The following is a 12851-nucleotide window of genomic DNA, read 5'->3' as shown; positions in this document are numbered from 1 at the left end:
TAGGTACAGGTCCATTTTCTTTAAATAGGAATGAACATTTTGGAACGATCCAGATGGGCAGGCATGAAGCAGAAGAGTAAAAAAGTCACAAATATACACTCTTGTTTCCTCAAAACAAAGTCCAGTTAACAGGAAAATACTCTTACTCCCTTTTTTGCCAAGAGCTGGATGAGAAGATTGTTACCAGTCTCATTAATGTAGGGTAATTATGAAGCTTGAGCCAGAAACCAGTTAGCTCAGCTTCGCATAAACACTAGAACCAGGGGGAAACAGTTAGCCAGGCCCTGTACAACGAAAGCCAAACCCACCCACCAGCACCTCTAAAGCTAAACAACTACTAAGCATGCTAATCTGTGCAAAAACCAAAGTGTAAGCACAATTCACTCGTGAGGATTAGTGAGCTGCAGAGGTGATGCAGCAGATTTAGTTGCTTTTGGACAGAGCCGGGCTGCTTGTTTCCACCTGCTTCCACTTCTTATGCTAAGTTAAAGGTAAGCAGCTGCTCGTTCTGGTTTAATATCTACTGTACGGATACGAGAGCGCTATCAATCTTCTCATCTAACTACTGGCTAAAAAAAGCGTAAATGTGAACTTCCCACAATGTTGAACCGTTGCTGTATGACAATGTTTCAAAAATGACTGATCATTTAACCTCCTCCAAAATCTCCTCTGCATATCCCTCTACTCTACATTTTCACTAACCCACAAAAGCCCATATTTGTGGCTTCATTTTGTGACAGAACACTCTGTTAAAATCTTTGGAAACAATGAATTTGAAGACAGTATGATAACTTGTGGGTTTTTTTAGTGTCACTGTGGTCCTCCCCCTTTTTTTTTTTTTTTTTTTGGCTCTACTTTATCTCCTTTAATCTCTGAGCTCCCATCAAATGCATTTTCCTGCAGTTGTCAGAATCCATATGACCACCTCTGACCCCCTAAATTAGCAATTCCATGATGTTCTCCGTGCAGTCTGGGCTTGGCTGGCCCACACCAGAGACTAAGTGCCATGCTGGTTGGATATGAGTAACCACGGTAATCACTCGCAGACACTGACAGCTGACAAGCATCTATTGGCCGGCATGCAGAGCATGTTTCAGACACACTCATGCTCAACGTCACGGGGAGTTAAGCTCTTGTCATTTCTCATAAGCGCCGAGTCGGGGTGTAAAGGACTCAAGGCCCTTCAGCCGAACAATAGTATTGAAAAGCCTCAACCTTCCTGTGACCCTCTCAGTATACAATAAACACAGACCTTTTCCGTCTCCCATTTTATTGTCTTTCTCTTGGAAAGAAAAAAAAAAAAGGAATGCAAGAGTTGGCACAAGTTTGGCGGCGCAATCCCAGTGTGATTATGAGGGTTTAGGCTCCAAAAGCTTTTTATGTCTAATTGTTATCTTCCAACAGAGATTGTTTTCCTGAGAACCACGGTGCCGGCTTTCGGAGCCTATCACTTAGGCAGATACGACGTCAAGTTTGACATCCTGGAAGGCAACGTGGAGAACGCCTTCGACATCGTCAAGCGGGTAGAGAATGGCTTGTATGTGGGTGAGTACAGAGATTTTACTTTGACCAACCTGGTGCAAACGTTTGACAACAGAAGCTTCGACATGCAGCCAGCGCCACCCGACAGCCTCTGTGACTGGAAATTGCATTTCTTTTTGACAAAGTTGGTGGTTTTTCTGACCTCATTTCTCATTCTGAAATATATACGTGTATTTTTTTTTTTTTTTTTTACAAATCAAACTCACATGTGGACACTGAGAAGGGACAAAAAGGCAGAGAAGTTTTCCATAGGGATTGTCTGGACCCCCTGACATAAGTACATGTGACACTGCCCATTCTGGTCTTCGGCAGTGTGGTGGCATCATGTAGCTGTCATCATCTTCACGGGGGCTCTTGGTGTCTGTGTCTTGGGAGCGTTGTCCTCTGAGTGGCTCTCTGAGACAGACGAAGGCCTGTTTCTGTCTCACCAAATATTTGGCATCAATTTTCACAGTCTTGTGGTTAAACAAAGTACCATTTAATTCACTTATCCACGGCTAGGCTTATCCCAAGCAGATCATTACTTTCCACAATGAGTTATGGCGGTCTGAATGCACAGGAATAGCGTGTATAAATCTATACTTGTGTACTTACATGCACATGTGCATGAGTGATTGCAGCTGACAAGCAGTTCATCATAACTACCTGTTCAGCGACCGCCAGCATGCAAGAAGAGCCCTGCGCTAGTTCAAGTAGGAGCAGCAGATACCATCTCCAGTGGTGTGTAACAACAGCACATGTTTGGGTAGAAGCCATTCCCATCCTTTAGTCTGGTGGTGACCCAAGGCTCCTGCGCGCCTGTGGGAGAGATGAACTGAGCCTTGGCTCCTGGGAGAATGAGGGTGTTGTGAGCCTGAGGATGACACATTGTTGGGCCCGTCTAGGTGTTTTTGTTTTGGTTGTGTGCTGAGATGCAGGCAGGGTGGTAGTGGAAGGACAGCGTCTCCTTCTTCTTCTCCTTCTTCTTGCTGATGGATGAAGGGATGGCCTGTCAGTGTGCACATCTGTCTTTACAGAATGAAAGAGGGAGGAGGAGGAGGAGAGTGTGTGACTGTCACTGGTTCAGACTGGATTGTGGGCGCACGCAAGTGTTCCTCTTTTATACACTTGTGCAGAAACAGATGTGTGCTCATCAAACGCACACAAATTCACACAAAGACATGGGAGAGAAATGTTTATTACCAGCAATAATTCACATAATTCACAGTAAAAGCAGTTATAATTATATTGTACCCTTTCATAATGGTATGTTTTCGTTGGAATGTGCAATGGTGTAATTTTGCACAAGTGATAAGCCTTATTTTGTTATATATTGTCTACTGTGTGTGTGTGTCTGTGAGGATTTAGGAGAAATTCCCTGTTTATAGCGGTGTACGTTTGCAGGGGCAAGTATGTATGTGTGTGTGCAAGGAAGGGAGAGAGGATAAAATTGCAGAGAGAGAAACACAAAGTGAGAGACTGTGATTCAATGAAAAAGGAAAGAGAGAGAGAGAGAGAGAGAGAGAAAATATGTGCAGAAGTAATCCTGGGTGCTTTGCTTCATGTGGTTAAATGTATTGTTCCATTTCCCCACGCTAGGCCTCAGTGTCTCGCCGAGCATTAGAGCACTTAAACTGACGACCACATGAAAGGTCTGTTTGTGAGGAGCCACTTCTCTCCCAAACCCATTGGATGCTTATTGGATGCAGCTCTTGCATGTTAGCACCAGTTGCCCATCACATATCCAAATTGAGGCCCTGTGCACTGGAGCCTTTGGTCACTGACTGCTCGCTGTGAAGTGTGGCGTCCACGGTGCTATGAAGGCCCTCTTGGTTTTATTTAGTGGGTTGTGCTGCTGGTGCTTTGGCCCGCAGATGCTGCTGTTGCGTAACCATTGTATGAGGCTCGCTGACGTGTCACTTAAGGAAGCTTAGTTTCCAGTATCTCCAGGGTCTCCAACAGTGGTATTACAGCTTGGTGGGATGTGAAAAGTAGCAGACATTGAGGCTCCACTAATGAACAAGTGCGTGAACTCAAACTAACTTTGGCCATTATTTTTGGCCACTTTTTGTGTTTTTGAAAGGGACAAAAGAGGCAATTAGGAATCCTCAGAATCCGTTGCTAACTTGAAAAAGTGATTCTTTAAAGGTTTGATTGGCTGATGCTCTTTTCCGTTCTGCTCACTTAACTCACTATTTGAAAACCAGTCGGCTGCACACACAGGCATGCGGCGTATGCATAGACATATGCACACATACACACACGCACATGCACACGCATATATTGGCTGACGGCACACCAAATCGGGGCCGCACCACTCTTTCCTAGTTCCTGGTCATCCATCACTGGCTTTCCCAGCACTGTCACATCTGGATGACAACCCTGACAGCCTTATGCATCTGTGCAAACACAACCAACCCTCAGCACTTGGAAAAAAATGATCAGAACCAATCAAACACTTACAAATTCCCATGACGACCACAGTAGCACAGCGGCGACCACACAAAATCCCTTCAGGTATGTAGACAGACAGCGGATCCACCAGTGATATATATATATATATCATCCTCAAAGCAAAGACAACATTTATGACATATACGCATATTTGGAAAACACAGAAAATGCAGGAATGCATTACTCATGCTAATGCTGTCATCCACTTTTGATTCGGGACAGGTTGTTTGAATAGGGTTGATAATGGGATGATTGATTTTGGCCGTCAGCAGGTGGATAGATGAGTCCTCCCTTTGAAAACACTGACTCCGCTGTCTCTGCTGGAAGCATGGGCAGAGCCTGGGGGACTTCCTGCAACACAGATGACATACACTCATTGAGCACTTTATTAGGAACATCATACTAATACTGGGTGGGGTCTCAGTTCTTCGTGGCATGGCGTCCACAAGATGCTGGAAACATTCCTTTGAGATTCTGCTCCATGTTGACATGATTGCATCACATCATTTCTGCAGATTTGTCAGCTGCACATTCATGCTGCCAATCTCGTGTTCTACCACATCCCAAAAACGGATTTGGGATCTGGAGACTGGGGAGGCCACTGAAGTTCACTGAACTTATTGTCATGTTCATGAAACCAGTTTGAGACTACTTTTGCTTTGGTACATGGTGCTTTATCAAGCTGGAAGCAGCCATTAGAAGATAGATTGTGGCTATGGAGGGGAGCACATGGTCAGCAACAATACTCAGATAGGCTGAGGCTTTGAAATAGTGATTGATTGCTATTAATGGGCCCAAACTGTGCCAAGAAAAACATTTCCCACACCTTTATATTCCACCAACACCATCCTGGACTGTTGACACAAGGCAGGTTGGGTCAATGGATTCTGACCCTACCATCTGCTGCCTCAGCAAAAATCCAGATTCATCAGACCAGGCTACGTTTTTCCAGTCTTCAGCTGTCCGGTTTTGGTGAGCCTGTGCCCACTGCAGCCTCAGACTTCTGTTCTTGGCTGACATGAGTGGAACCCAATGTGGTCTACTGCTGTTGTAGCCCATCAGCCTCAGGGTTAAACGTGGTGTGCATTCTGAGAAGCTTTCATCAGAAGCTGCTCATCACAGTAGTAAAGAGTGGATATCTGAGTTACTTGAGCCTTCCTGTCAGCTCCAACCAGTCTGCCCACCCTCCTCTGACCTCTCAGCAAGGTGTTTCCATCCACAGAACTGCTGCTCACTGGATGGTTTTTGTTTTTGGCTCCGTTCTAAGTTCAGGAGGATCAGCAGTCTCAGAGGCAATCTGATTGGATAACTGCATGAATAAGCAGGTGTACAGGTGTTCCTAATTAAGTGCTGAGTGAATGTCCATTGGAGAGGATCAATATTGTCTTTAACCGCTCCCAGTGACAGTATCATAGGCTACCATTTTTATTACCTTCAAGTATTCAGGTCAGTTTGCTGAGCTCATCCATTCTTCCATTCTTTTTGCTTTAACCGTTACTTAGTTGTTGCTCAGAGACATTTTTGAGGGTAAAAGACGTGACAACCCACCAACCCCATTTCTTCCTGTTCTCACCATGAAAAATACAAAGTTAACAAAAGTTATCTAGATCGCACGTTTATGTGAGTTATGTTTTCACTTAACTCCGCCAGCTGGCTGACCAACATGAATGTGCATAAGTGGAATGTACGATATAGCGAGTAGCCAGCTGTGGAATCAAACAGTCAGGACATGTTTAGTCATCCACCCATGAATCTGTCCAAATGACTCCTCTTCATGACTAATTATTTGTCATCTGGAGGGATTTGTCTGTACAATTAATCACTGCTGTCTAATTTTTTTTAGCTGAAAAACAGTTTTTTTTTTTTTTGCAGTGTTTATGTTTATCTAACTGGGCAGCTACAGATAATACAGACTCGTCTGTTCATAAATCATAGCCATCCTGGAGACACTGTAAGACTCAGACGCCTCAGCTAAATTCCATTCATTTTTTTAATGCAGGTGAAAATATACCTTCGTGGTTTATATACTGTGCAGAGAATAAATATCTTTTGTGCTGCCATTGGCACAGGCCTGGCAGCCAGCGAGGCGGACAGCAGGATGAATAGAGGAGGAAGTGAACAGTTTGTCTCTATGCAGGTAGCCGTGGTCGTCAGTGCTGCCGTCCACAGTGGCTGGTGGAATGTGAGCCTTCTGTGTGAGACATGACTTACTTCAGAGCCAGCGGAGCTTGTGGCTCTGGCTTGTGGCTGTGCTGGTGAGGAGATGAGGACAGCCAGATAAGCAGACATCGAGCTCCTCAAGTTTTTGAATGGTTGTCATTTGGATGAATCATGACATGGCAACAGCAGGCCCACCAGAGTGTGCCAAGCCCACAAGGAATCCTTGTCTGTCCCAGTGGAGATTAGTACAGTTGATCAAAACAGGGTCTTCCCCACCCAACAACGCCACAGGCGAACACGTACTGATGGCGAGATGGTGATGCAGACCATGTACTGTGTGCACAGTCAAAAAGACATTGGTATTTACACATGCAATAAAACTGTCGTAATAATTCACCAGATTTTTGCTGATCCATCATACTGTATCATGCTCATCATTACTCTCTGCTTTCTGGCACTGTGATTTTAATAAAAATGTAACTTTGTTTAGTTAATCACTCAATTCACAAAATCAATGCTGTTTTTTTACCTCGTGACATGCCAAAATAGATAAAAAAGTACTTTTTAAAGTCTATTTTACTTTCCCTTAGTTATGGTTCTTAGCTTTGAAATGTCACTTTTAATATAGTGCAAATGTTGCGGTAAAGATAATGGCGCATGTTATGTAATGTCAGCTGCTCTGGCCCACGACTGCTAAAACCAAGAAGTCCAAGAAAAGAACCAACCAATTCCCCACGGCTACTTTTCAGTGATGTCAGTACCCAGTCAGTGACGCTTTCCAACAATGACCCATGGGCCATTTGAGCAATCTGTAACTATGACTCACTGTTAATTGACCTTAAAAGATCAAGCCACATATGCTGGCCTTTCAAGAGCAGGGGTGCGCATGGATCCCACCCCCTCTTTGGAGTGGTCAGAGTTGTGTTTGGACAGTCTGACCCGACTGGCCGTCTGTGCACCAGTGGCAAGTGACAATGGCTGTAAACACGAGATCTGTTCCCTGAAGGTCCTGTACACTCTTCCTACAGTGGGTTATGTTGGCAGTTTGAAAGGATTATATTTCAGTCATGTTGACGGGTTATCAAAACTGAAATTGGTTGCTGTGCTAATGGGGTAACAAGGGAGCTAGTTAGCAATTTCTTTGGCGTGTCTCCTGGCTTTTATGGATTTTTTTGGAGTACAAGTTTTAGGCTGTAAAAAAAGAATCATTGAACAAGAAACCACTCTTTGCTGTGTTCATGTTTACACCGGCAGTGCTCAGCTGAACATCGGCTGTATGGTTAGATACAAAACATGGTACAGTTACAGCCATAATGATGCTGAAGTATGCCCTCCAGTACCCTCTTTGCATACTAGAACTTCGTACACCACCTGGATACTCTCCAGTGGTTTCACTGCAGTGAGCATGCATAGCGCCACAACCAGCGTGTCATTATACAATACTGTGGTGAGGCCAATGCATACTTTTCATTTGTCTCTGGTGTTAAAACCGTTCATTTTGGATTTTGTCATACACTTCCTCGCTGAGTTGTAGAAACCAGAAAACCCAGAAATTGCACTGTTTACATGTAACCCTTCAATATTGCAGCCCTCGTGGCCATGAAGGATGACAAATGCCTCCTGGCATTTGCTTCACTTTGTTTTGTGGCAGTGTCCCTGCTACTAGTGTGCATTTATTTAAGGCTATTTTCTACTTAAGGGGCTACTTTATGGTGTGGCGGAATGTTTTGGAGAAGGGACAGATTGTACAGCTGTTTGTTTGATGGTGGCTGTTTAAGTCAGCGGGGTCACCTTTGCACCCTGTGGCAGATACCTCAGCGAGATGGAAAGACGCCACAAACCTTTCCAGCACTACAACTGGATCTCCCGCTCGGGTACCTCAGGCCTCAGATGACATGACCTTGCAACTCAGTCACAGGGTAAATTGTCAGCTGCAGGGTTGTGAAAACCTCCCCGTGTTTATTTATATGGATCTCAGGTGGTATGGGAGCCAATCAAAGTCAACCTGTTATGTGGCTGCTGGCTTTTTGCCTTACAGCCCGGATGAAATGTTAAAGATGAGTATGCGGTTGCGGTTTCACCTCAGGTTCACTGTGAGTATGTTGAGGCCCAGCTGTTAGCTGATGCTTTCCCCTCATTGAGGATACCACTGTGCTTTTGATGGGAAGCTTACGGAAACACAGAGTCATCATGTTAGGATTTCACAGAGGCTTCCAAGAGGTCACATACACTGACTTTAGTATCAGGCTGCTTTGTGCAGAATTGGGCACACGAGCCCACATTGTAATAACATAATGACTCCTTTCTTGCCCTCACGGCTGTGGAAAAAGATAAGTTAAACAAAGACTAGAAGCTGAGTAAAACATGTTTTGACAAATTAGGTGTTTCTGACCAAGCCACAAATCACTACAGAAACCATGATACATCTTACAGGTTACATCTTACTGACTTACTGTCTGGTTATCACGCCCAATAACAAAATTTAAAAATCTGAGTTGAGGAAAACTGAACTGTGTTTTGAGTTAAGTTTCAAATCATCAGCAGTGAGCTCAGGGGAATTTGGGGATTTGGAGGAGGACACCATAACAGAATTTTTAAGAACACAGTTGTGCCGTCCATATGTGCTAATTAGACCACAAACAAATTTACAAAACACTAACGAGCCTCAGACACATTCCACATATTGCACTATTTAGATGTCCTTAATAAATTTTCAGTTTAGATACAATGTGTGTCTGTGTTTTTGCTAGTTATTTTTTTATGTGGTGAGATTGTTTAGCTTTCTTTCATAGAAAAAATCTTTAGGATTTTCAGTGGAAAACTTACCCTCAGTTGACCCTGATTATAGAGTGTTTAGCCCTCATTAGATTTAGGCCACACTTACTGTACACTGTAATTAAAAAAAAAAACCTTAATGTGGACTAGAACCCATCTGTCTTTGCGGTGGTCCATATTGTGCTCATAATGATATCTTACTCATCTTCATTGTGTGCTTGCTCAACCCAGCACAGAAGCTTTTGAACCGATTTTTATTCGATTTAAGCACATGCACAAATCATGAACCTTCTGAACTCAATTTGAGTGCATTGGTCAACTCAGAGTTGCGTGCCATCTCAGCTGGCTTATGTCTGAAAATAATTTTCAGACTCAAAATTCAATCTCTTTTTCCATGTCAGTTATTTTCTTAATGTTGCGGCTGTTGTTAGGTTTAAGCAAAGGTTAGCTCTCTCTGATGCCGCTGACGCTTTGGAAACAATAAAATCTCAGTCCCGCTCCCCTCCGTCTGGTGTCACTATGCAACAGAGTCCCAAAACACCAAAACAAGGGGGCAACCCTGGTAGAAGTGGGCCCCATTCCACACTCCTCCAAGTGCTTATCGCCCGGAATCTTCTGGAATCTGTTGTGTACCCACAGATCCGACTCAGAGAGGGACGAGAGAGCAAAAGAAAGTGACACACACACACACACACACACACACACACACACACACACACACACACACACACACACACACACACACACACACACACACACACAGAGGGAGAGACAGCAGTTCAAGCTCCTATAGCTTGCCCCTCCCAGAGTTAAAGATGGATTCCTGGAGGAATGCCTCCATGGCTGTATCGCGTGACTGTGACTGCTCCCCTCCATCAAACACATGGGACTCATTTACCCTTGTGGGCCACAGTGATGGTGCCACAAACACCAGGCCCCCTCAGGAAGGGAAGAGAAGGGGAGGAAGAGAAGGAGGAGAATGAGGGAGTGGGAGAATCTGCCATCACACAATGCCAGTGTCCCAAAGGTCGAATAATGAATAATTTGCTCTTTGATGAACAACGATCAAATGGGTTTTACTACTATATCACAAGTACCACAGCAAGGAGTCTCATAATTCAGACCGATCAAGGCAGTGATATGTCTTTATTGTGATCCATGGTGAATTTAAAACTTGAGTCATCCTACTAAACACTTGAACACTTTACTGACTCAGTAATGAATAAGAGAAACACAAGAGGAGCCAATAAGAAAAAGAAAAAAGGATGGTTGAAGGTGTGATCGGAGGACAGTGTGGTGATTGTGCTGCCTGACTGCACTCTGGCGATGACTGTTCAAACAGGCCAGAGCTGAAATGTCACCAGCCCTGTGCAGAGAAAAGGCCCGCTGACAGCCTGTATAAACACTGGCATTTTTCCCCCTGTAATCGCATGTTCACTTAAAAAGAGCACCCAGTGAATTCCACGGGCATTCAGTAATGCTCTGTTTCAGTATGTTTATTCTCCCATCTGTTTTACCCTGATAGAGGGTGTCTTTTGTCCACAGAGAGGGTGGATGGTGGGAGGGAGAAATAAAATTCGGATTGTCACAGATAGTCTTGACATCACCTTTGTTTAGCCCGTCAACATGACACTTCATTTAAATACTCATCCAAATGTACCAGTTGATTCCATGGCTCACCTGATGACAGAAACATTTGCAGTAAGTGATGTTGCCAAGTTAAAGAGACGGCCTTGTTTTATACCAGCTTTTATGCCCTTAGGAAATTGAGCTTTCTTTTGCCATAAGAGATGATTGTGTTAGCCTTAGTATTCATTGGAACTACTTTCTACTGAAGAAACATGAATAAAACTGAAGTATGTACAGTATAAAATTGACAGAACTGTCAGACTTGAGATGGACGACTGAAGAAGAAGAAGACTGGTTTAGGCAGCCTGTGATCAGGACATTGTTTTTGAATCATGTGTTGAATGACAAATGTGATCTTTTAAATGAGCTGAGCACCACAAACAAAATTCCACTGGCCTCAATTGTATTGGGGTGGAAGCATTTCTAACTCAAAACCTCAGCATTTAAAACCAAAACTATCTGCATGGCTAGATACCACTAGGGGGTAAGGGAAAAAAACATGTGGATGATCCTTTAAACCCAATAGCAACACAGAAATCAAAACATTGAAATTCAAGCCCTATCTTGTTCATCATCGTTAATACTAGTTAATCGCAGTTCTTTTAGTTAAGCTAGCAAAGATTTACATCCCAACATTTCGCTGGTGTTGTAGTCTTGTTGCTGTTGCTGCTTTTTGCTTCATTCACTGGTTCTGGCAGCATCTTATAACATCTAATAACCAAACAACTAAATGACTAAATAGCTGAAATATAACAGACCAATGGTCCTTACCTGCAATGTATCATCTCAGATTAGTTTAACATGCTTAACATGTAGCACAGACAATTGTTTTTCTTGCTGTACATTCAGACCCTCAGAATTCGTGGACGCAGATGACGTAAATGAAAAAGCTAGCAAGTTTGTTAAGAATACTTGGTCTTGCAAATTGCATTGAAAAGGCCCACAAAGGAAACAGAGATTTCAACCGGTATCTTTGTACCAACTGACCCCAAGTAGGGTGTAAGTTAACCACATGAAACCTTTTAAATAAGTGACGTTAATGTTACCGACTGATTCGCACCCAGTTGTCAAGCAACACTGTTTTACATGCTATGGTGCTAGTCAGCATGCAACTCCCTCCCTCCTGTTCTCTAGAACGGAGCACTTCTATATTTCGATTGGTTGCCAGTGAACCACATTATAGCTTATTACCATAAAGTTGCCTGGATTTGAACTTTTTCTGATGCCCACAAGACCCAAGACACTCAGCCAACAGTCAAGAGATGCTGGCTCAAATAGGAAATGAATGACGTCTGGTCACTTTGACGTTTTCAGTCTGAATGTACAATTAGCAGCATAGGTACTGTACTATAGATGATCTATCATACTGTTGTCTACTGTTAAGGACACTGTTGTTCTTCTTTGTCTCCTTCAGGTGTTGTTCGCCAAGTGAAGCCTCTGATTGGTCCGTTGACTACAGTACTGAAACTGTCCATGCGCAACCTGACAACTCAGGGTGACTCCGGCCAGAACATCATCAACGTTCACGTCTTCGTCTCCGAGTTCTGGTTCTGAGAACGTGGCTGCCAGATTTTACCACATGTACTAGGACATCCATTGTCAACACTGTACACATTGGTTTTGTTATATCAACACAAAGATCAGTGTCGGGGTTTTAATGTTATGTTTGATTACTTGTGACAGTTTCTGAGATGAAAGGCTACTAGCTGCTTCTGGTTAGAGCACCACACTTTGTTTTGTTGACAAGCTCAGCCTGAAGTGAACTCTTGTGTCGCATTTGGCTAAATGGAGCTAAATATGGAGAAAAAAAAAACCTTGTATGAAATGAGACAATCAGAACTGTTTTAAATTGAAAGTGCATGCATTTAGAGTGGTTGTTAAATATATGATGATGACATTCAACAATATTCTTTTCATGACATAACAGTATAAGCCTTTGTTTTTGTAACATTCACTTTTCCTTTCTTACTGTGTGCGTTGGATGAGGTATTTTTTCTATGGAATAAACACTATTTTAGTTACAGTATTTGTGTTTTGTATTTCTTCACAGTATTATTTAAAGACCAATGTTTGACCTCCTCACTGAATTGACACTTCTGGGTTCGGGGATATTCAGTACATTTTGGTACATCATGTCAAATAGAACCAGACCTTTGTCGGCATTGTTGTCATTAATAATATCACAATAACAATAATATGAACTATAGAGCATTTGAGCAGTTGTACCAGATCTTCAACATCATGGTAATAATACAATTTAACAATACGTTTAGGAAAAGAAAGATCATGATTTAGCTTCAAACAAGTACTTT

At 43.0% G+C, this 12851-nt stretch overlaps 1 protein-coding gene across 1 annotated transcript in view; it reads left to right on the top strand.

Moving 5' to 3' along the window:
* The window catches only part of LOC111229618 (fibulin-1-like), a 32866-nt gene extending 20304 nt beyond the window's left edge, over nt 1–12562 (top strand). Inside the window, exons 16-17 of the mRNA XM_022756014.1 lie at nt 1405–1545; nt 11954–12562. Of these exons, the coding sequence (XP_022611735.1) occupies nt 1405–1545; nt 11954–12093 (281 nt within the window). The 3' untranslated portion in view covers nt 12094–12562. The remainder of the gene's footprint in view (nt 1–1404; nt 1546–11953) is intronic.
* Nucleotides 12563–12851: the final 289 nt, after the last annotated feature.

Source organism: Seriola dumerili, unplaced genomic scaffold (assembly GCF_002260705.1).
Source record: "Seriola dumerili isolate Sdu_G_001 unplaced genomic scaffold, Sdu_1.0 BDQW01000242.1, whole genome shotgun sequence".
Lineage (NCBI taxonomy): Eukaryota > Metazoa > Chordata > Actinopteri > Carangiformes > Carangidae > Seriola > Seriola dumerili.
The sequence above is the reverse complement of the archived record's forward strand: the minus strand, read 5'-3'. Positions and strand labels throughout refer to the sequence as shown.